At 30.2% G+C, this 25,051-nt stretch overlaps 1 protein-coding gene across 4 annotated transcripts in view; it reads right to left on the bottom strand.

The window, feature by feature from the left end:
* Positions 1-2,366: 2,366 nt before the first annotated feature.
* The window catches only part of rasa3 (RAS p21 protein activator 3), a 61,201-nt gene continuing 38,516 nt past the window's right edge, over positions 2,367-25,051 (bottom strand). Inside the window, exons 6-25 of one of the 4 annotated variants that reach the window (XM_073841899.1) lie at positions 24,588-24,668; positions 22,968-23,040; positions 19,668-19,741; positions 17,635-17,739; positions 17,393-17,549; positions 14,744-14,892; positions 14,555-14,669; positions 14,401-14,475; positions 14,199-14,322; positions 12,524-12,630; positions 12,378-12,455; positions 10,750-10,827; positions 10,588-10,661; positions 10,426-10,473; positions 8,238-8,356; positions 6,299-6,381; positions 6,009-6,217; positions 4,575-4,678; positions 4,288-4,471; positions 2,367-2,617 (exon numbers count right to left, since the gene is read on the bottom strand). In XM_073841899.1, the coding sequence (XP_073698000.1) occupies positions 2,542-2,617; positions 4,288-4,471; positions 4,575-4,678; positions 6,009-6,217; positions 6,299-6,381; positions 8,238-8,356; positions 10,426-10,473; positions 10,588-10,661; positions 10,750-10,827; positions 12,378-12,455; positions 12,524-12,630; positions 14,199-14,322; positions 14,401-14,475; positions 14,555-14,669; positions 14,744-14,892; positions 17,393-17,549; positions 17,635-17,739; positions 19,668-19,741; positions 22,968-23,040; positions 24,588-24,668 (2,113 nt within the window). In that variant the 3' untranslated portion in view covers positions 2,367-2,541. The remainder of the gene's footprint in view (positions 2,618-4,287; positions 4,472-4,574; positions 4,679-6,008; positions 6,218-6,298; positions 6,382-8,237; positions 8,357-10,425; positions 10,474-10,587; positions 10,662-10,749; positions 10,828-12,377; positions 12,456-12,523; positions 12,631-14,198; positions 14,323-14,400; positions 14,476-14,554; positions 14,670-14,743; positions 14,893-17,392; positions 17,550-17,634; positions 17,740-19,667; positions 19,742-22,967; positions 23,041-24,587; positions 24,669-25,051) is intronic. The other 3 variants (XM_073841900.1, XM_073841901.1, XM_073841902.1) reach the window with 3 other exon arrangements.

Raw genomic sequence — 25,051 nt, 5'->3', positions numbered from 1 at the left:
GCAATTCATTTGGGCAAAAAACGGGGCTTTTTTAAAATATCTAAGCACTGAGACATGCATCACCGAGGGACGTACAGAAACACAACAACCGTGTTTTAACAAAAATACAACACCATACCAACAAAACAATACAGGTGTAGATCTCCAGCTCATGTTTCACCCCAAATCAGATCAAAATCAACAGTGATTTTCCCTATAAAGAATACGAAGCATCAGTACTTTTCTGACTGAAAAGATAAATTCTGGAATTTTCTCTAATTCTGAAGTCAGAACTGTGAAATATAACTTGGATTGTATTTGAACTGTAGGACAAAAATCACAATTATCTTTTTAATTTGTGGGAGAAATGAGCGTACATTACAGTATAATATTTTGCATTAAAATAATGTCAATTAGAAAATTTCTTGAAAATATCTTAATGCTTGTAAAATAAATTTCAGCACTGAAACAGTATTTATTTTTTATAGTATACAATATTTGTATATTATTATATATTAGTATGTGACCCTGGAGCACAAAACAAGTCTTAAATAGCACGGGTATATTTGTAGCAATAGCCAAAAATACATTGTATGAGTCAAAATTATACATTTTTCTTTTATTTCAAAAATCATTGAGATATTAACTAAAGATCATGTTCTATAAAGATATTTTGTAAATTTTTGATCTTAAATATATCAGAACTTTTGGACAACTTTAAAGGCGATTTTCTCAATATTTAGATTTTTTTGCACCTTCAGACTCCAGATTTTCAAATAGTTGCATCTTGGCCAAATATTGTCCTATCCTAACAAACCATACATAGAAATCAAAATATTATAAAATGTATCCTTATGACTGGCTTTGTGGTCCAGGGTCACACCCAAAGTTTGGGATCAGCAAGACTTTTAATGTTTTCAAAGACATTTCTTATGGTCATCAAGGTTGCTTTTATTTGATAAAATAAAATACAGAAAAAACTGTTATATTGTGAAATATTATTTCAATTTAAAAAACTGTTTTCTATGTGAATATATTTTAAAATGTAATTTATTCCTGTGATACAAAGCTGAATTTTCAGCACCATTACTCCAGTCTTCAGTGTCACATGATCCTTCAGAAATCATTCTAATATACTGATTTATAATCAATGTTGGAAATAGTTTTGCTGCTTAATATTTTGTTGAAACCGGTGATTTTTCCCCCCAGGATTCCTTAACAAATAAAAAGGTTTTCTCACAATGTACTGTTCAAAAGTTTGGGGTCAGTAAATTTGTATTCTTTCTTTTTTTTTTTTTGAAAGAAATTAATTGAAATAAAATGAATACTTTTATTCACCAAGGATGTGTTAAATTAATCAAAAGTGAAGGCATAGATTTACATTGTTAGAAAAGATTTATATTTTGAATAAATGCTGTTCTTTTTAACTCGTTAACAGGTTCCAAAAAAATATTTGGCAATATAAAACAGCATATTAGAATGATTTCTGAAGGATCATGTGACACTTAAGGCTAGAGTAACATCTAATAAAAATGTATCTTTGTATCACACAAATAAATTCTATTTTAAAGTATATTAAAATATAAAACATTATTTTATATTATAATAACATTTTGCAATATTATTATTTTTTTTTGCATTTTTGATCAAATAAATGCAGCCTTGATGAGCAGAAGAGACTTCTTTGAAAACCTTACAAGTCTTACTGATCCAAAACTTTTTGTATGATTTTAGGGTGAAATTTAAGCAGGACATGATCTTGACAGGTTTCATGAAATGCATCAAAATACTCAGATCCATATCAAACATCTCTATAAAGTGTGATATGATGAACTGGGAGTTATTATTCATAATTAATCAATGAACCACACTCATGCGCTCACACACACACACACACACACACTGTAACCAGAGCAGTGAACTTCCAGGACGAGAGACACAACAGAAAGTATAAAAACACAAATGTGAAGCTGAACCCGGCTGGACCCACAAACCATCAAAAAGCGGTTCAGCGTCACGCCGCATGCTGGAAACGGCTGGGATGAGGACGTCTGCATGCCGTAACACACCAAACCACACGTTTCCCACAATGCAGCGCCGCTTGAGCGGGCGTGACGACACAAGTCAATACTGGACGCGTGTGAACGGAGGGAAGAGCAGGCAGAAACAGAGCTATACGAGTTGAAAACACGGTTACAGGTTCAGCCGCAGGCCTCGCGTCCGCCATCAAAACCCTGTCAAAGCAAAGGATTGTGGGATCTGTCCTTTGGTCCAAAACTCCGTTTATAAAAACATCCACCGCTTGAGGACATCTGCTCGCCTCCTAGCTTAAAAACATCATTAAACGTTAAAACGTGCCGGAGCTGGAGCTACAGTACATCGTCCACCGGAGCGTGTGACGGATAAAGTGCGCGGCGGCCCACGCCGTTCGGAGGAAGCTGTTGATTGGTTAAAATCGTATAAAAACACCAGAGGTTTAGCTTTTTGTCTGTGGCCGCCTTCCTGCCGGTCTGAGATGCGACCGCTTTAGTGGAGGCCGTGCAGAGTCTGCGGTGGGCGTGGTCAGATGGAGTAGGTGGAGCTCTCTGACTGCTGGCGGATGTAGCACTGGAAGCTCTGGTCACCGATTGGATGCTCCCTGTGAACATAAACATGTGACACATTAGAACGAAACAGGGACGTCAGAATGACCAACAATGACTTGGAATTATATGCAACAAGTTAATCAGTATGTCCGAATGTTATTTTAAAATCCAATTTTATTTTATTTTAGTATTATTTATATACTATCATAGTATGTATTCAAATTTTGAATTTGATGATTTTTTTTTTCAGTTTTTAGTAATTTTCTTACAATTTTGTTAAAATGTGCTTGTTGTTTTTATTAGTTTTTTATGGTTCTATTTCTCTTTATTTTGAAGTTTTAGTAATATTATGTGTTTTTTGTCATTTTTATTACCTTTTTAATATTTATCTTTATTTTTTTAGTTTTAGTAATTTTGTTATGTGCTTGTTTTTATTAGTTTTTTTATGGTTCTATAAAATGTCACTAACTCTTTCATTGTATGTTTTTTGCAGTTTTTTTTTTTTTTTTACTGAACTGTACCATGAACTTGTCCTATGCAGTCACATAGCAAAAGATTTAAAAAATACAACTTTTAATAATTAATAAATAGCATGAGCGATTTATCTTCATTGTTAGACAGTTATTTTCATAGTGTTATTTATTGAATATAAAATTATAATTAACAATTTCAAGAGAAACTTTGACAACAAAACAAACTTTGCTGTTATCTGTTCAAAACATCTGAAAATTATTCCATTTTAAGATGAGTTATATATATATCGCCCCATTACAATACTCAACTTGTTTTTTAAAGATATTTTGAAAGAATGAAGCGTTTATATAGCACTTTATTGTCTATTGCTGTATACCCACATGACCTGTGTGTTCATGTTCATGTTATATCACAGTACATAAACTAATGTTAAAAGATACAAATTTACATTTTAATAATGTATGAATACTTTTTTTTAGCTTAATATTAACATTAATAAATGCTATTTAATTATTGTTCATGTTAACTAATATAGTTAATGTTAACAAATGAAACTTGAAGGCAAAATTGTATATATTGTGTGTATGTGTCTGTGTGTTGATTTTAAAGTGTAACCATTTCAATGCTGTAAACTTTAAATCCAAACTGGCAGAGGGTTACTGTGAATGCATGTACCAACTGGGCACCGTTTTCCTGATGCTATCGGGATGGCGACTGCGCAGATGGCGAGGGCCCGTTCATCGCTGCTTGCAGCTTTAATAATTAAATTATATTTCTGTTTTAGTAATTTTGTTGTTTTTTGTCATTTTATTAGCTTTTTTATATTTCTATTTATCATTATTTTGTTGTGCTTTTCTGATGTGTTTTACCATTTTTATTTGTTTTGAAATATTTCTATTTTTATTTATCTTTACATTATTTTAGTTTTAGTAATTTGACTCAAACTTGTATTATCGCAAAGCTCTATATGTAAAATTGAAAAAAAAAACATATATGTGAGGATAAAGTAGAATAGAATAAATGTTTCTATTTAAGTGATATATATTCTATATATCAAATCTCAACTGCCAAATTCTCTTTTTTGTGGTAAAATGTAATTATATTATCGTCCAGCTCTAATCTGTTAAATGCAACTTTAAAACATGAAGATATTGAGATATTATAAACATTAACAGAATGATTTTCTGCTTTGAAATGCATGTGTATTGTGAAGAGCACTATATAAATACAATGGTTCAGCGATACTTACTGGCTACCGTACTTGGTTTTCCTGAACTTGTCTCGTTTGTACTGCATGTGCTGCTGCTCCAGTGTCTGTACGGCTGAGATGACGAGTCTCAGGGTTTTATACGTCTCCTGCGGGTCGTCGATCACAAACGTGGAGTATTCCTCCTGCTCAGGGCCGTCGTACACCGACTTACTGCCACACGCCTCTGGATGGAGAGATGAGACGCGCTGATGCATCATACATGAACTATCATGTTCATTCTCACTATAATGTTCTCAACCATAATATTCTCAAACTCTCTGACTCACCCTGCATCTTGACTAGTTTGGCCATGTACGTGCTGTAGAGCGAGTAGATCCGCTCCGTCTCTCGGTCTCCATCCACATCCAGCTGGATATTGGCAGGAAGTCCCCTGAACGACAGACATTACAATGTTATATTTAAATATGCAAAGGGGGCATCATATCATTAAATATGCACAGATTTGCATACATTTTCAGAACAGAAATCGGAACATTGGATAAAGTCAGGATCATAAAAATGTAATTTGATTTTGTTGTCATATTAGAGTTAAAGGTTTTTTAGAGGGGATTTTGCAGTTCTTTTTTTATCACTCCATAAATCAGAAAATGCTGTCAACAGACAGAAAACAAGCACATATTCACCTTGTTTTTAGGAGTAAAATATTGTAGAAATCAATGTGAATTAAACGTAAATAAACCTTCAGAATATAGAGAGGAATAAAACTGTAAAGTTTGGTCTTTGTAAAAAAAGTATTATTAAAATTTTAATAATAATAATATTATACACTTTTTATTTTTTTAATCTTCAGATGCACATGAATAAAAGTGCAATAAAACAGGGATTTTGCATGTTTTCTTTCCACTAGTCTAAAGCAAAATAGACCAAAATCTCAAAACTGAGAATAGATAAAAAAACAAAACACATACAACAAACAAACATATTAATGTTAAATAAATAGAGTAAATGCAAATAGATAAAGTGCCAAAAATAAAATAAAATATTTATTTTTTACTTTTTAAAAATGAAAAATAACATTGCAAAAAAGGGCTTATCTTACTTAGTATTTTGTATCTTGTATTTAGTCAAAATATCTAAAGCAAAATGACGTAAAATATTTAGTCTTGTTTTAACCAAAATGCACTTAATTAGTTTTTTCCCCCCTGGAAACAAGACTAAATATCTTATGTTATTTTGCTTATTTAATAAATGCATCTTAATTTAAGAATTTTGACTAAAAACAAGACAAAAATAGTAAGTAAGATAAGCCTTTTTTGCAGGGGAAAAAACTATTAAATGTGTAATTTGGATGTTTTTTTCACTAGTGTGAAAAACAACTTAAGAAGCACTAAAATCTCAAATTTGTCCAGTGCATTAAAAAGCAATGGTTTGTTTGTCTGTCTTGACTTAAAAATGCATGTAATTAAATAGAAAAAAAACAAGGTCTAGAGATTAATTTTTTTCAAGTTCAAACTTTATAAACTTAGGCACTGTGTTTTTAGAAAACTGCAAAATGCTGAAAAAGCTGCGAGGCATCAGCACAACCATCAAGCAGCATGTTTATATCATTGAGAAATGCAAAACTGTTTTCTGTGTGAACATCCTCTAAGGAGTGAAAGCAAAAAAGTCTCTTTCTTTTTTGTTCTTGACTGTATCTTATAGGTTTAGGCCACTGAAGTCACTTAATCTCATGGCAGAAACAGGAAGAGTTTGGTCCTCACCCTGTGCAGGGCGTGCAGCCGGGCGCCGCATCCGCCGACAGCTTGCAGCAGAGCCAGTGTCCGTTGAGGTAGGCCGACGGGTGGTACGTGCTCAGACGCTTGCGGTTACACTGACTGACTTTGGTCAGGATGTCGATCCAGTCGCGCGCCTCTACGCAGTTATTAGCCTGGATGTAGAGCGCCCTCTCCGGCTGGATGACCTGGAACATCTGCAGGAAAACCAACAGCACTGCTGCAGCGACTGCGACCGCATGATCTTATTATTACTGATGTGAAACAGTTTCTCTTACGTTCTTCATTTTGAAGGACTCTTCCTCAAGTCTCTCCACAGCCAGGATGTTCTCAATAGGGATGCTGCAGAGAGCGCCCTCTCCTGGACACAAGCACAGACACACATCAGCACTGATGATGAACACACCAACACATCAACCACCAACACAAAACAGACTGATCATTTAAAGAAGTAGTTCACTTCCAGAACAAAAATGTACAGATAATGTACTCACCCCCTTGTTATTCAAGATGTTCAAGTCGTTTCTTTCTTCAGTCGTAAAGAAATTATGTTTTTTGAGGAAAAAATTTTCGTCAATGCGCAATGCATATGGTGCTCACAAGTCTGAACTTCCAAAATGCAGTTTAAATGCAGCTTTAAAGGGCTCTAAACGATCACAGCTGAGGAAGAAGGATCTTATCTAGTGAAACGATCAGTTATTTTCTAAAAAAAATTTACAGTTTATATGCTTTTTAACCACAAATGCTGGTGCAAACTGCATTTTGGAAGTTTAAACTTGTGGGCACCATAGAAGTCCACTATATTGACCTGAAATCCTGAAATGTTTTCCTCAAGAATTCTCAAGAATTTCTTTAACTGAAGAAAGAAAGACATGAACAACTTGGTGTTGTTCTGGAAGTGGAACTACTTTAACGATGGATGTACAAACGGTGGTATGGATTGATTTTTAGTTTTAGTGGATAATAGTTCTCAGTCTGTGTCTCAAATCACTTTGCATTTATTTGATCAAAAATACATGAAAATTCTGACATATTTTTCCCATTTAAAACAGCTGTTTTCTATGTGAATATCTGTTAAACTGTAATTTTTTTCTGTGATCAAAGCTGAATTTCCAGCATCATTACTGCAGTCTTCAGTGTCACATGATCTCTCAGAAATCATTCTAATATACTGATTTGCTGCTCAACAAACATTTCTGATTATTATCAATATTGAAAACAGCTGTGCTGCACAATATTTTTGTGGAAACTGATACATTGTATTTTTCAGGATTCACAGATGAAAAGAACGTTCAAAAGAACAGCATTTATGTAACAATTATAACATTAGAAATGTCTTTACTGTCACTTTTGACCAATTGAATGTCTCCTTGATGAATAAAAGTATTAATTTCTTGAAAAAGAATCTTATTGACCCCCACATTTTCACACTGCAAACATTTTTTTTCTTACTTAGATTTTTTTGTCTTGTTTCCAGCCAAAATATCTACAAATTCTTAAATCAAGAAGAATTTTCTAGACAAATAAAAATTATTTTCTTGTTTTCCAAAAAAAAAAAAAAAAAAATTCAAAAGCCAAAATTAATTGCATTTTTGCTTGAAACGAGCAAAATAATCTGCCAGTGGTTTAAGAAAAAATATTCTTGTTTTCGGTTTGAAAAAAGATTCTATTGCTTACCCCAATGGCAGATTATTTAGCTTGTTTCAAGCAAAAATGCAATTAATTTTGACTTTTGAATTTTTTTTTTTTGAAAACAAGAAAATAATTTTTATTTGTCTAGAAAATCCTTCTTGATTTAAGAACTCACGTCATTTTGACTTGTTCTTTCTGAAAACAAGAAAATCATTTTTACCTGATTTGTCTAGAAAATCCTGATTTAAGAATTTTTAGATATTTTGGCTGGAAACAAGACAAAAAATCTAGGTAAAAAAAGCATTTTTTGCAGTGCAAATGTATTAAAATTTCTATTATCATTCTGAAAAATACATGTTTTTAAACTACTATTGATTGTTTTGAAGTAAAAGAAACTTTTTTTTATCAAAGAGAATCAGTGTTTTTTACACTAATGACTAACTGAAATGTAACTTTATATGGAGTGTTATTGTGATAATCACGAGTGTTGCTCGTTCACAAACACATGATGGGATATGATGATTCAATACTCCACAGATGAACAGCAGACGTCTCACACACCTGTAGCGAGAGTACGGGACAAACCTTTTGCGTTACCTTTGGTTTTGTGGTAGGTGAACTCGTGGTTGGTCAGGCGGAACCATCTCTTCTTGAAGTTCTTCAGACCGAAGCGGTTTCGCCCTTGAGCTCGTTTGATCATGAATCTAAAGGTCAGAGGAGAACCAGCTTTCAGTGAAGGTCTAAACTCAAACTCCCTCCAGTCTCAATCACACACTAGCTACAGTACATTCACATTAATAATCAACTCATTCTGACGTCAACAAAACCAACCACAGCACTCAATAATCATATTACTGATTATTTTTACAATATGCATCCTATATCTCTCTAAACTGGATAATTCTGGAATTACTGCTGCCATATATTTGCAGTGTTGGAAATGTTTACATTTCCAAATATTGCTGAACAAGTTCCAGTAAATAATGTGAAAAATTTAATTTTACATTTCAGGCTATAATTTACTATAATAAAATAAATATTTATTTATGTATGTATGTGGCTTTAAGCATAAAAATAATAAGTAATCCTGCTTTAAATGGTTGTTTTTCCCCAAAAATTTTTTTTAAAAAGTTTTCTGTTTAATTTAATTGCATTTATGTTTTTCTTTTTCTGAGCAAAAAATAAACATCAAACATTTCCCCCTAATTTACAGACACCCACTAAAAGTCATTCAGTGTCAATCTTGTAAGGCATATTTACAACAAAAATCTATTTATGACATATTAAAAGATGAATTACTCTAACCCCAAATACTAATTAGCTGTAATTCTACATTTCTAAAATTTGCCACTATCCTAGGTTTTGCCCATTTGTCTGTAATCATTTTTTACTTTATTTAAAACACAATAAAATATTAATATGTGCAAGTCAGAATAAGCATGTTGTTTGAATTGTTACATAAATATTGCGTTACACTGAATGACAGTGTAACATTATTTCAACCAAATTTTGACATTTTATTCTCCAAAAACTTATTTGAAACTTTAAAACACTTTACTTACATTTAATGTGCTTTCTATGGACATAAAATCACTTTTGTAAATTTCTTTTGATGTGGACATTTTAACATCTTTGGCCGATGTATGTCTGTATTTATATATTTATTCTATTTCAGCTAGTTGCCAATGCAACATTTCAAACCTTTGTTAAGTTTAACTTTAGGTGATAAAATAAATAAAACTAAATTAACTATAAAACTAAATTATATTAAAAAAAATAATAAAAACTATTAAGACATATTTTAAATAAAAATACTAAAATGTTTACAAAAATAACTAAAAAATAAATAAATAAATACAAATTAGTAAAATATTATATATACACATAGGAAAAAAACACAAATAAAATGACAAAACTACACAACAAAATTTACCTAAAATTAAAATGAAAGAAAATATAAAAATAAAATCTAATTAAAATGATTAATAAAAACTGTAAAAGTAAATCAATGACATTAAAATAACACTGATGCATTCTTATGGCTCATTACTACTAGGAATGAAAACCACTGATGAGACTTTTTTGACATTAATAATCACAGCTGATGAATTGAGACTAAATGGAGAGCAAATGGAGCCTTTCTCTAAAGTTTCTCCTGTTTTTTTAGATGTTTCTCTTGAGAAAATGACCTCATATGTGACTCTGGACCACCATAAGGTTCAATGTTTTGAAAATCTAGAATCTGAGGGTGCAAAAAAATCTAAATATTGAGAAAATCCCCTTTAAAGTTGTCCAAATGAAGTTCTTAGCAATGCATATTACTAATCAAAAATTAAGTTCTAATATATTTAGGGTGGGAAATTTACAAAATATCTTCATGGAACATGATCTTTACTTAATATTCAAATGATTTTTGCCATAAAAGAAAAATGTATAATTTTGACCCATATAGTGCATTTTTGGCTATTGCTACAAATATACCTGAAATCTCAATATGAGCTCGCATATCTCTCAAAAAATCATCTGCACTGCTCCATGTTCATTTACAGCAACTAGTGACTCTGGAGTCTGTTTTATTTCTCATCTAAACCTCAGCAAGATCTCCATTAAGTCTCATGCTCTCTTGAAGGGTTTGCACACTAGAAAGGGTGCATGTGTCTGAGCTTACTAACAGGGAAAGGAGAGACACTGAGACTGAAGCTGATACTGAGGAGGCTATGACAAGGGTCAGGAGGTCACGTTTTTGGGGTCAAAGGTCACAGCGGCATCTTACCTGCCAGAGCCTTTGGCATCAAACCTCTTAATAACTAGTTTAACGCTCCTGCGTCCAGCAGAGAAATAAACACACACACACACACACACACACACACACACACATGCTGATTGGTGTCACACTGACAGAGTGAGGCGTGACGGACGTGTGAACATCTCTCACCCTTCCTTCAGCATGATGGGCGTCTCGATGCTCTTCTGATCCCAGCGGGCCGAGGACGAGATCAGATCCAGGAACTGTGACACAGACAAACATCAGAACACACACTGAAGCACAGATCTCTCATGTATGATGTATATACAGACACAGACACGAGCCACTCACGTTCTTCACCGCATCTGCGTACTTCTGCTCGTTGAAGTAGTCATAGAACGCCGCCATGTAGGACTCTTTGAAATTGGCCTGTCAGAGAGAGATAAGAGCGGTCATTGTTTTATAGAAGAACATCATAGTTCCTCCTCTATAGAGTTTTTTCTTTAGAATATCAGTCTGCATGTCATCATATCTACATTTTTTAATGAGTTATGGAGGACAAAAGAAACATTGAATCTACGTTTGAATTGTTTTGTGCAAAAATGTCTCTTTGGTCTGCTCTTTCTGTTCAATTTTGTTATGCTGAGACATTAACCGCTTTTAAAAATAATGGTTTGTTTTTAGTAATTTAAATCAAGCTGAAATAAAAGAACATATTACAAAAAATAAAATAAATATATATATATATATATATATATATATATATATATATATATATATATATATATATAAATATTTAAAAAATGTAAAAAACAATTTTTTAAATCAATTTAAATTAAGCTGAAATAAAATAAAATATAAATATTACAAATATATATATATATATATATATATATATATATATATATATCAAAAGAAAATAAACATTCAAAATATTAAAAATATACATAAATATAAATAAAAACAGAAGAAAAATCTGACATTTTTAGATATATATTACAAAAGAAAAAATAAATATTCAAAATATAAAAAGAAAATATATAAGAAAAAATCAGAAATGACTACTGACTTAAAAAAAAGATATATATATATATATATATTTGAAGAAAAAAATCTGAAATTGTTATATATATTACAAAAGAAAAAATGTATATATATATATAAAAAAAAATAAAAATAAAAAAATAATAATATATATATATATATATATATATATATATATATATATATATATATATATATATATTAGAAGAAAAAAATCTGACATTTTGCGCTGGCAACAAACTAAAACCAACTTTTACACCTTTTTTGCTTTTAAAAATACTGGTTTGTTTTTGATCATTTAAATCAAGCTAAAATAAAATAAAATAAAATATTATATATACACATATAGAAAAAACAAATATAAAAAAAAACTATATATATAGTTTTTTTTTTGGGAATATTTGTTTTTTCTATGTGTATATATAATATTTTATCTTATTTGCCTTTTGTTTTAGTGTTGTTTTATTTATTGTATTTCAGTTTGTTGCCAGTGCAAATTATATATATATATATATATATATATATATATATATATATAGATAGATAGATAGATAGATAGATAGATAAATATATTTATATATATATATATATATATATATATATATATATAATTTTATTTTATTTTAGCTTGATTTAAATGACCAAAAACTAACCAGTAACTAACCAGTATTTTTTAAAGCAGGTTGTTTTTAGTTTAACTTATTTAATTTCAGTTTGTTGCCAGTGTAGATTTATATATATATAAAACTAAAACTGAAATACAATAAATAATACAACACTAAAACAAAAGGCAAATTAAACACTTAAAGCCATATACTGTAGAAATATCCCAAAAACTAAAATGGCAAAAGCACATAAAATGACTAAATCAAAAGCGGAAAGAAGAAATAATTGAAGCAGTGCTTGTACAGTAAATAACAATAACGTTCACTTACAGATTTGGATTTGGCCAGGCTTCCCAGAGTTTGGATGGTTTTGGAAATGAGCGTCAGCGTCCGAGATGTGCACGGATCCTTCACAGAGACAAAATCAGTCAAAATAACCATCATGATAAAGAAAACAGAGATGAACATGTACACACCGGGTGATGAGGCCGCAGGTGGAAGAGGTTTGGAGACAGGATGGCAGGAGCAAAGAAACGGAGGAAGATGAAACTACTGACAGCCGTGTAGCGCACATCCGGGTCAACTGAAAAAACAAACACATCATCATTATCACAGAGGTTTTACTGATTACACTGCTGTTCAGGTTTGAGAAAGGAGCCAGTAAAGTTTTCTGTAGTGTTCATCTGTGATCTGAAGGTGGCAGTCTAAGACTGAAAGCTCAACACAGCAGCTAAAGTAAACAGGAAGCTGTGTAGAACACAAGAACAAGTTATGAGGGAAATAAACATCTGATAACAGGACACTTATTACTGCTAACGTCATCCTCGGAAAACTCCTGCTCATTCAGTTACGCACATAACTGCTTATCAGCTGTCTGAGAGATAAATAGCATAGCATTAAACTGCTAATGAAAAACAAAACTATAAAACTAAAAATAATTTTTGAGGTAACTAAAATCAAGCTGAAACAAACAAACAAACAAATATTTATAATATAACTATTAGATGAAAAACTTAGAAATTAGATAATCTTAGAAATTAGAAATGCTGCCTTGGCTACAACTAAAAAATTATTTAAACTAAACTAAAGAAAATAATTAAAAGCTATTATATAAATAATAAAATTGCAACAAGCAAACAAAAGCTAAAATGACAACTGAAATTATAAACATTAAATCGAATTAAAAATTACGGAACTATTTACAGAACTGTTATTGTTAACTAATACGAAACTGTATAAAACGTACAGATAAAAATAATTAATTAACTTAATTAAATATTAGACGGAAAACTTAATAATACCTCAGCAACAAACTGTAATACAATGAGTTGAAGTACTAAAACTACTAACACTAAAACAGCAAAAAATAAATAAAAAATAAAGCTATATAAAAGTATTTAAAAGTATTAAAACTAAACAAAAAAATTTATTAAAGCTGTATAGAATTATAAAAAAATAATAATAAAAATGCAACAAGCAAAACAAATTAGAAAAACTAAAGAAAATATTAAGCTATATAGAAATATTTTTTTAATTGCAAAAGAACATAACAAAATCACTAAAACATTAATAAAATTTAAACTAAAATGAAAATGACAAATGAAAATATAAAAATAGGTAATTAAAAAAGTTAATTATATTATATTGTAACTAAATAAATTTATATTTATTAATATAAATAATATAAGTATATATAAATATAATATAATATAAATACATTTTATAGTATATTATAATATATGTGTTACCCTGGAAGCGTATATTTGTAGCAATAGCCAAAAATAAATTGTATGGGTCAAAATGATCAAATTTTCTTTTATGCCAAAAATCATTAGGATAAGTAAAGATCATGTTCCATGAAGATATTTTGTACATTTCCTACAATAAATATATCAAAAAAAATATGCATTGCTAAGTACTTCATTTAGACAACTTTAAAGGCAATTTTCCCAATATTTTGATTTTTTTGCACCCTCAGATTGCAGATTTTCAATATTTATTTTGAGGTTCACATATAAATAACAGTAATGGTGTTTTCAGCATCTGATTGGGGAAAAAATCATGTTTAATTCCATTTCATGCTTATTTAAAGAAGCCAGTAGCTTTTAGACTATTTCTTTTTATTCTTTTAATTTAAGTGCGAGCGTTTACCCTGAAAGCGTGACGCCGCCGACTCTCGCAGCGCGAAGAAGATGTCACACATGACCGTCGGGCAGCTCACACCGGAGCTGGTGATGACGTTAAAGATCCGGTCCACGTACTGCCGTAGGTTTTCCTGAGGAGACGCACACAGCTGAAATCAGACGGATGTGCTTTGACACTGAGATCTGTGCCCTGAACCCATCAGACTCACCCTGTTGGTGTCCAAGTTCTCAGACTCCTTCAGCTTGACGGGGTCGATCTCGCAGGGTTTGTGGTCAGTGCAGATCTACAGGCAAACGACACCATGAAGCAGCCCTCGAGACAAGACTCAGAGGACAACACAGAGGAAACTGAGACAGACTCACTTCATCGATGATGGGTTTGAGCGTGACCCGCAGGTAGTGCATCCCCGCCAGCTTCATGGTCTCATCGATGCATTTGGACGTCAGCGAGTTTCCCCGGAAGATGGTGTTGGGATCCCTGGAGGAGCGAGAGGAAGGTGAGGAAGGCGAGGAGCAGAGGTTTGAGCGCACATGACGTGTGTTTGTACTCACTGCGTGCGGTTGATCTCGGCGTGAGCGATGGCACTGAGGAAAGGCACGATTTTACCGTAGTGAAGGAAGAGTCGCACCAGCGGGACGGCCGCCTCCTGCTTCTCGCGACACACCTCGCCCAAGATGTGAGCCGTCGACGCCGAGACGGGCTGCCGCAGAGATGTATTGAGATTTCTTATTACTATTATTATTTTGTATTTATTATTATTTTAGGATGTAACCAACTATCCTTGTATTACAAAAATATATTTACATTTACATTCATCTACATTTAATGTACTATATACTGTATATATAGCAGCTTTTCAGCTGCTTGAGAGACCATAAAACTATAAATGATAGATACAAATATGAAACTAAAAATAATTGAAAAAAACTGAAATCAAGCTGAATCTATTAAAAATAATTTTGGTAATGGAAGAAAACATAAATATTTGATGAAATAAATAAATAAAAATATTAATGTTGCCTTAAAATAAATTACATTTCTCAAACTAAAACTGAAAAAATTTAATTTTATTAATTAAAGCTATATAGAAATATTAAAAAAGACAAATAATAAAAATGACAGAAGCACATGCCAAAAAAAAAAAACATAAATATTTGATGAAATAAATAAATAAATGAAAAAAAATTTAAATGTTGCCTTAAAATCTTAAAATTTCTAAAAAAAAAATTTGAATAAATTTAAGCTATATAGAAATACTAAAAAAGAATAATAAAAATGACAGAAGCACATACCAAAAAAACATATTTGATTAAATAAATAAAAGTAAATTTTAAATGTTGCCTTAAAATAAATTACATTTCTCAAACTAAAACTGAAAAAATTTAATTTTATTAATTAAAGCTATATAGAAATATTAAAAAAGACAAATAATAATAATGACAGAAGCACATACCAAAAAAAAAAACATAAATATTTGATGAAATAAATAAATAAATAAAAATAAATTTTAAATGATGCCTTAAAATCTTACAATTTCTGAAAAAAAATGTAATTAATTTAAGCTATATAGAAATACTAAAAAAGAATAATAAAAATGACAGAAGCACATACCAAAAAAACATATTTGATTAAATAAATAAAAGTAAATTTTAAATGTTGCCTTTAAATATCAACATTTTTAAAACTGAAAAATGTAATTAATTAAAGCTATATAGAAATATTAAAGAAACATAATAAAACTGACAGAAGCATATACTTAAAACCCCCATAAATATTTGATGAAATAAATAAAAATACATTTTAAAATATTGCCTTAAAATAATAAAATTTCTAAAACTAAAACTAAAAAAGTAGTTAATTAAAGCTATATAGAAATATTAAATAACAATAATACAAATGACAGAAGCACATAACATATTTGAACCAAAAAACATACTTGATGAAATATATAAAATAACAAAACAATAAATAAATTTGAAATGTTGCCTTAAAATTTCAAAAACTAAAACTGAAAAAAAAAAAAAAATCATTAATTAAAGCTATATAGAAATACAAAAAAAAAAAAATGACAGAAGCACATACAAAAAAAAAAACATAAATATTTGATTAAATAAATAAAAATAAATTTGAAATGTTGCCCTAAAATCCTAACATTTCTAAAACTAATGAATTAAAGCTATATAGAAATATATACAAATAAATAAATAAAATAAATACATTTGAAATGTTGCCTTAAAATATTAAAATTTCTAAAACTAAAACTAAAAAAATAGTTAATTAAAGCTATATAGAAATATTAAATAACAATAATACAAATGACAGAAGCACATAACATATTTGAACCAAAAAACATATTTGATGAAATATATAAAATAACAAAACAATAAATAAATTTGAAATGTTGCCTTAAAATTTCAAAATCTAAAACTGAAAAAAAATAAATAATTAAAGCTATATAGAAATACAAAAAAAAAAAATGACAGAAGCACATACAAAAAAACATAAATATTTGATTAAATAAATAAAAATACATTTGAAATGTTGCCCTAAAATCCTAACATTTCTAAAACTAATGAATTAAAGCTATATAGAAATATATACAAATAAATAAAATAAATAAATACATTTGAAATGTTGCCTTAAAATATAAAAATTTCTAAAACTAAAACTGAAAAAATAAAAATTATTAATTAAAGCCGTATAGAAATATTAAAAAAGAAAAATAATAAAACTGACAGAAGCATATACTTAAAACCCTCATAAATATTTGATGAAGTAAATAAAAATACATTTTAAAATATTGCCTTAAAATATTAAAATTTCTAAAACTAAAACTGAAAAAAGTAATTAATTAAAGCTATATAGAAATATTAAATAACAATAATACAAATGACAGAAGCACATAACATATTTGAACCAAAAAACATATTTGATGAAATATATAAAATAATAAATAAATTTGAAATGTTGCCTTAAAATATAAAAATTTCTAAAACTAAAACTGAAAAAATAAAAATTATTAATTAAAGCCGTATAGAAATATTAAAAAAAAAAAAAAGAAAAATAATAAAAATGACAGAAGCACATACCAAAATCACTAAAACTAAAACTCTAATTCAGAAGAGTGAATAACTATTAATGCTCTTGTGAACACAGTATTGTGTGCTGATCTAACAGGACACAGGTGTGCGCTGACTGACCTCGACGTGTGCGGACTGCAGCAGCAGGTCTCGGAGCGGGTTATAATGCTCCGTGGGGAACACGTGGTCCTCTGTGTAAACGATGTTGAGTCGTAACGAGCCCAGCTCATCAGCCTTCAGCGATTTATGGCCGTTATCTCTGGGCAGCAGGAAGTACCTGAAAGAGACAGCAGAGCAGACGGTGAGCTGTTGTCCTCAAACACGAGTCGCTTCAGACGGAGGACGCGTGACGAGGGCCGTACCATGCGTCATGAACGCCCGACTGTCCCAGCACCTTCAGCGGCACCCGTACCTCTCCCAGAAACTCGTCTCCGAACTTCAGATTGCTGGCGTTCCATAGATCCACCCTGAGAACAGACATTACAGATGAATAGAACCAGTGCTCATCTTCATGTGAACTAATACAAACTAATACATGTCAAGCTGAAATCATTCTTCTGGACCACAAAACCAGTTATAAGGGTCAGTTTTCTAAAATTATTTATACATCATATGTATAAATAAGCTTTCCATTGATGTGTGGTTTGTTAGGATAGGACAATATTTGGCTGAGATACAACTCTTTGAAAATCTGGAATCTGAGGGTGCAAAAAAATCCAAATATTGAGAAAATCACCTTTAAATTTGTCAAAATGAAAATCTTAGTAATGGATATTACTAATCAAAAATCAAAAAAGTTATATTAAAAAATATAAAAAAATAAAAGCTAATTCAAAATATAAAATAGTATCTAAATTAATACTAAAATAGCAACTACAAAAAAAAAACAATTTAAACATTCTTTAAAAAAAGTAATAAAAAAGGCAAAAACATACAACACTATTATTAAAACCTAAGCTAAAAATGAAAATAAATAAATAAAACTAATTTTTTCCTAGATAGTTAAATTTTTTTTATTTTAATGTAGTTTAATGTGATGCACTAAATAAAAAAACCTATAAATAAACTAAATAAACTATATAGACATATTTAAAACAAAATGTAATAAAAATGACTAAAACATACAATAATATCGTTAAAACATAACCTAAAATTGAAAACTGAAAATATACAAATAATAAGCTAATTCAAAATATACAATAGTATTGGAACTAAAATAACTACAGTATTTAGATATAAAAAAACTAATAAAAAAAAAAAAAATCACTAAAATTAAATTAAATTTTAAATGAAACTGAAAAATATAAAAATGAAAACTAATTAAAAATAGTAAAAAAAAAACTATAATAAAATCTTAACAGTACCAAAATAATTATATTTCTGTCTTTTTGCTTTAAAACTAAATACTTAAGTAACAGAAAAAATAAATAAATTAACAAATTATAATAATAAAATATATAAAACCTTATTTTTTTCAGCTTTTTGTCAAGGCAGCATTTTCATGATGTAATGAAATAACTAAAATTGAAGTAAGAATTAATTAAAATTCTGTATATACATATAAAAAACACAACAAAACCACTAAAACTTCAACTAAAATGAAAATGGAAAATATAAAAATGAACACTGATTCAAAATAGTAAAAAAAAAAAACTATGATAGAATCTCAATAATACTAAAATAACACTGGATACTTCCAGCTTTACTTGACTAAACCTTACTTAACTGAAAAAAATAAATAAATAAAATATTTATGACCTTCAACTTATTTTTTCAGCTTGTTGTCGAAGCAGCATTTTTTTCATTTTCATGATGTAATAAAATAACTAAAACTGAAGTAAGAATTAATAAAAAACTATATAGGTATTTAAAAAACTAAAAATAAGAAATACAACAAAATCTTAAACTTGAACTAAAATTAAAATGGAAAATATTAAAAAAAAGTTGATTATATCATTATAATATCATCTCAATAATACTAAAATAACACTGTTAATGGCACATATTCCCCTTTCCATTAACATTAGGGGTAAGAAAGGCATCCTCGCCAAGTACAGACTACAAAATGCCAAAAGGAGATGATGTGGCGGATCACTGCTGTTATCTGTGAACATGACCAGCCCATGCAACACACACTCAGTTCACATCTGCTGCATCGCTGCATGTTCTCCTGCGTCTGACGGTGTTTACAAACATCATTCCTCATTCAACGTCACATCAAAGCCGCTCTAAACTACTGTGAATGTTGAAGTACGTTAGGAGTGCGACTCGTAAACAGACCGTAATGCAGCATGTTTGTTTGTGGGCAGTTTATAGTAACAGTCGAGTTACGTCATCCGGTCAGTGTAAACACAGGCCGCTTCTGAGAACCTCACACACACAAACACACACTCACTTGAGCGCGAGCTTGTCCACGTCGTCCTCTTCCACGTCAAAGTGGCGTTTGGTGTAGCTCAGCGGTTTGGTCACCTGTGAGATGAAACACTGATCACTACCTGAGCACAAACATTCATAACATCAGATCAGATTCATTTGAATATAATGTTATGCCATGATTTGACTGTTTAATGAAACCATCTGTTGTATCTATTGTATATTTAGAATTAGATTATTATTTGTATATTTGCAGTTTTAAATTTTAGCCTAATTTTTAATTATATTTTTGTAATTTCTTTTACATTTTGTTTTAAATATGTCTATATAGTTTATAATCATTTTTATTTCAGTTTTATTTATTTAGTGCATCACATTAAACTACATGGAAATTAAAAATGTTGCCTTTGCGACTATCTGGGAATTTTTTTATTTTTTTTATTTTTATTTTTTATTTTTTAGCTTGGCTTTTAATCATATTGTTGTATGTTTTTGCCTCTTTTATTACTTTTTTTTAAAGATTTTTTTAGCTTTTATCTTAATTTTTGATTAGTAATATGCATTGCTAAGAACTTAATTTGAACAACTTTAAAGGTGATCTTTTCGATATTTGGATTTTTTTGCACCCTTAGATTCCAGATTTTTCCGATTTTACTGATTGATTTGAATATAATGTTTTGTCATGATTTGACTGTTAAATGACAAGGCGGGTTATATACTATTGTATATTTTATTTAATTGCTTATTATTTGTATACTTTTAAATTTTAGCCTTTTGTTTTACATATGTCTATATAGTTTATAATCATTTTTATTTCAGTTTTATTTATTTAGTGCATCACTTTAAACTACATGGAAATTAAAAATGTTGCCTTTGCGACTATCTGGGAATTTTTTTATTTTTTATTTTTTATTTTTTAGCTTGGCTTTTAATCATATTGTTGTATGTTTTTGCCTCTTTTATTTCTTTTTTTTTTAGATTTTTTTTAGCTTTTATCTTAATTTTTGATTAGTAATATGCATTGCTAAGAACTTAATTTGAACAACTTTAAAGGTGATCTTTTCAATATTTGGATTTTTTTGCACCCTTAAATTCCAGATTTTTCTGATTTTACTGATTGATTTGAATATAATGTTTTGTCATGATTTGACTGTTAAATGACAAGGCGGGTTATATACTATTGTATATTTTATTTAATTGCTTATTATTTGTATATTTTTAAATTTTAGCCTTTTGTTTTACATATGTCTATATAGTTTATAATAATTTTTATTTCAGTTTTATTTATTTAGTGCATCACATTAAACTACATGGAAATTAAAAATGTTGCCTTTGCAACTATCTGGGGAAAAAAATATATATGTCCAGTGTGGGAGGGAAAGACTGCGGCGGCGAGGGCTGAGAGATAAATGGAGCGGATTGTGTGTCTCACAATCAATCACACTCTTGTCTCGCTTTCCTCAGAGCCGCCTTCATGTGTGTGAGACTGAGAGAAATACAGAAAACAGCTGTCACGTCTAATAACTTTAATGCTGAACCCTCAGGAAATGAACACTGCTCAGGGTGTGGACACTCTCACCTTTACCACGGTAAACCACAGATTACAAGCTGAGAGCAGCAAGGTTAGTGGAGACTTGATTTAGAGCAGAGATCTGCACGGCTGGAGGGTGTGGAAAGTGTTAAAGTGAGAAACCACTTCAACTATAAACACCTGAGAGCTCAGATATGATCTATTTCCATAGTAAACGCTTCCCCCTAAACTAGAAAGTAAACATCGTGAGCAGCAGATGATTCATCCTCTCTCAAGACTGTCTTATCTTTACTGAAAGTCATATTTCATGATTTCACTGTGGTTTCTGCTTTAAAAGCTTTGTTTGATGACATTTATTTGAAGTATCAGTTCTTGTTTAGTATCATAAAGATACTAATAATATTTTGAATAAATTTCTATTTTAATATTTGCTGTTTTCATTTTAATTAGTTACATTTTTAGCAATTTTGTTTTTGTTTTTGTTTCATATATATATATATATATATATATATATATATATATATATATATATATATATATATATATATATTGTTTGATGACATATTTATTTGAAACGAGTATTAGTATTTTTTAGTACTTTAGTAAAAAGATACTATTACAGTTTGAATAATATTTTTAATCAGTTTCTATTTTAATATTTCTGGCTTTTATTTTAATTTTATTTAAAGTTGTTGCAATTTTGTTGTGTTTTTGTTATTTTTCTATCTTTAAATAAATATATACATATATATATAGAGAGAGAGAGAGAGAGAGAGAGAGAGAGAGAGAGAGAGAGAGAGCGAGAGAGACAGACATAGAAAGATAGATTTTCCAAGTTCCAAGTCAATTTAATCACCGTTCTATATTAATGCGCTGGTTTAATTGATGCACGCAAATGCACAGAGAGAGAGCAAGAGGTCGGAGATTGCATTGTGCTGCGCACATACATACACTTCTGGTCAGATCTTGCCCGCGATTCTTATTAAAATAGCCTGGATACTAGAACGAAGTGGTAAAACTGCTGTTTTTGAATGAATTTGTTGTTTGTAGAGAGAGAGACACACACACACAAAAATGTCAGCTCTCTCTCTATCATCTTCTCTCGGTTGATTGATCAATAATTCACTGAAACAAATGCTATATTTCATTCGAATAAATGTGATTTTACCGCACTTTTTCATCTCTGTGTCTTATTTGAAGCTTCGCGTCGGTCGGTTATTAGCCTCCACGTCGTGCATTTAAAATCCTTTAATGCACGGCAAACCGTTGATTATCCCTTACATACATATATATATATATATATATATATATATATATATATTTTTTTTTTTTTTTTTTTTTCTTAAGGTTTTCATTTGAGTTAAAATTTTAGGTTTAGGGTTGTGAATACCGTACAATTTAAAGGATTTATTGTGGAGTGAGAGGAACTAAAATACGTTAAAATAGTTTAAAAACATTTAATTTTATTTACCAGTTTTTCACATTATTTCTGAATGTTATACTACTTTTTTAATGCAATTTTGACTTGTTTTCGGGAATCATCTAACACATTTGTTGAGCACTAATGTGAACATTGATTAAAATAAAATGCGAAAAACACAAAAATCAGCTGCAGACGTCATGCAAACTCTTTTTAGTGGGTTGTTTTGAGTGAATCCGTGACGAAGGTTTAACATGCTGTGAATGAGCCTTTGTGAGTCTTTAATTAAGTGTCACCTCATTTAATTATAAAGCTAGAGTCACTGAAAACACCCGTCACACACGTCCTCCGACAGGAAAATGAGCTCCTACCTCAAAGAAGAAGACCTCATCAAACTGAGGATTGTTGGTTTTCCTTTTGACCTTCGTCTTCTTGGCTTCTGACCTGTGAAGAATGACAGATGCGTTAACATCACACCAGGTTATGTCACACTCACAGCGATTATCAGCTATTTCAGGTGACAACAGCAACGTTGAAAATAGCCATTGAGTCACTTATTATTCAAGCTGTTTTTAAATAAATTTGTACTTTTATTCATCAAGGGCAGATTTAATTATTCAAAAGTGACAGTTAAGACATTAATAATGTTACAAAAGCATTTTATTTTAAATAAATGCTGCTCTTTTCATCTGTGAATCCTGAAAAATAAAATGCATCATGGTTTTCACAAAAATATTGCGCAGCACAAGTGTTTTCAACATATTAGAATGATTGAAAGAAGTCTTTTCTTCTTACCAAGGCTGCATTTACTTATTCGTATATACAGTCAAAATTATTAAACAATATTAGGATTTAAAATGTGTTTTCTTTTTAAATATATAATAAAATGTAATTTCTATAAATTCACTACTATAAATCAAGGACACACTAAATTGAAAGACATTCATAATGTTACAAAAGATTTCTATTTCTGTTCCTTTGAACTTTCTATTCATCTGTGAATCCTTAAAAAATAAAATGCATCAGTTTTTACAAAAATATTGTGCAGCAACATTGATAATAATCTTTTTTTTTCCCCTGAGCAGCAAATCAGTATATTAGAATGATTTCTGAAGGATCATGTGACACTGAAGATTGGAGTAATGCTGAAAATTCAGCTGTGCATCACAGAAATAAATTAAATTTGAACAGATATTTATATAGAAAACAGGCATTTTACATTGCAATAATATTTAATCATTTTTACTGCATTTTTTGATCAAATAAATGCAGCCTTGTTGAGCAGAAGATTATAATATACATAATAATAATTATGAGGGAAAAAAAATAAATTTTGAGATTAAAGTCATAATTATGAGAAAAAAGTTAATCATGAGATTAAAAAGTCAAAATAATTATGAGGAAAACATCAAAATGATTAGATTAAGAAATCATAATCACAAGGAAAAGAAATCATCATTATAAGGAAAAAAAATCTAAATTTTGATATTAAAAGATATAATTAGAAGATTTAAAGCCAGAAATCAGAAATGTTTGTCGAGCAGCAAATCAAATATCAGAATGATTTCTGAAGGATCATGCGACACTGGAAACTGGAGTAATGAGAATTCACAGAAATAAATTACATTTTAACATAGATTCACATAAAAAACAGCTATTTTAAATTGTAATAATATTTCACATTTTTACAGTTTTTACTGTATTTTTAACAAAATAAATGCAGCCTTGATGAGCAGAAGGGACTTCTTTTAAAGAACTTTTTGACTGAAAAGTGTTGGTTAATCTGAGGGAAATATTACATTTCTCATATTTCTTAAATTTCTAAAGCAATGCATGTAGTCCTGAGGTGAACTCAAGCATAGGTTTATTTTTCTGAGGACACACTAAGCCCTGAACTGCTGTCCTGACGGTGATGGGAACCATGCCATTGGACAGACTTAATGAGCACTTGTAAACTGGATAAGTGCTGAAGCTTTCAGGTTTGATCTCACCTCGAGGGGCCGAGTAACGAGACGGCGGCGTACGGATCACACTGGCCGTTCACTATCGGCAGATCCTGACACTCCAGAACCCTGCACAAGGAAAACCATTGTGAGCTTCACACGCCAAACCTTAACTCACCACCAACTGTGATCATCAGTTTAAAAAAATAAATAATAATTTTTGCATTCGTGGAAAGCATAAAAACATCATCTTTTGAGATTAATTCTTTTTTTAATGGCCTCAAAACAATCCGCAGCTATTTGTTGTAACACATTGCAACATGATGTCACATCCAGCCAATCAGAGCCGAGCTCTGTCGTGTGATGAATGGACAGGATTTACAGGATCTCTAATACCATCCGATCCTTTCAGGGCACTTCCTGTGTGCTAAGCCTGTTTATATAATGCTGCGTCTGGCCTGGTCACACAGCTGCCCATAAATACACCCCTCATGACGTCCAATGCCGAGATA

The sequence above is a fragment of the Garra rufa genome, chromosome 6 (assembly GCF_049309525.1).
Source record: "Garra rufa chromosome 6, GarRuf1.0, whole genome shotgun sequence".
NCBI lineage: Eukaryota > Metazoa > Chordata > Actinopteri > Cypriniformes > Cyprinidae > Garra > Garra rufa.
Note: the sequence above shows the minus strand (reverse complement) of the source record. Positions and strands in the feature narration are given on the sequence as shown.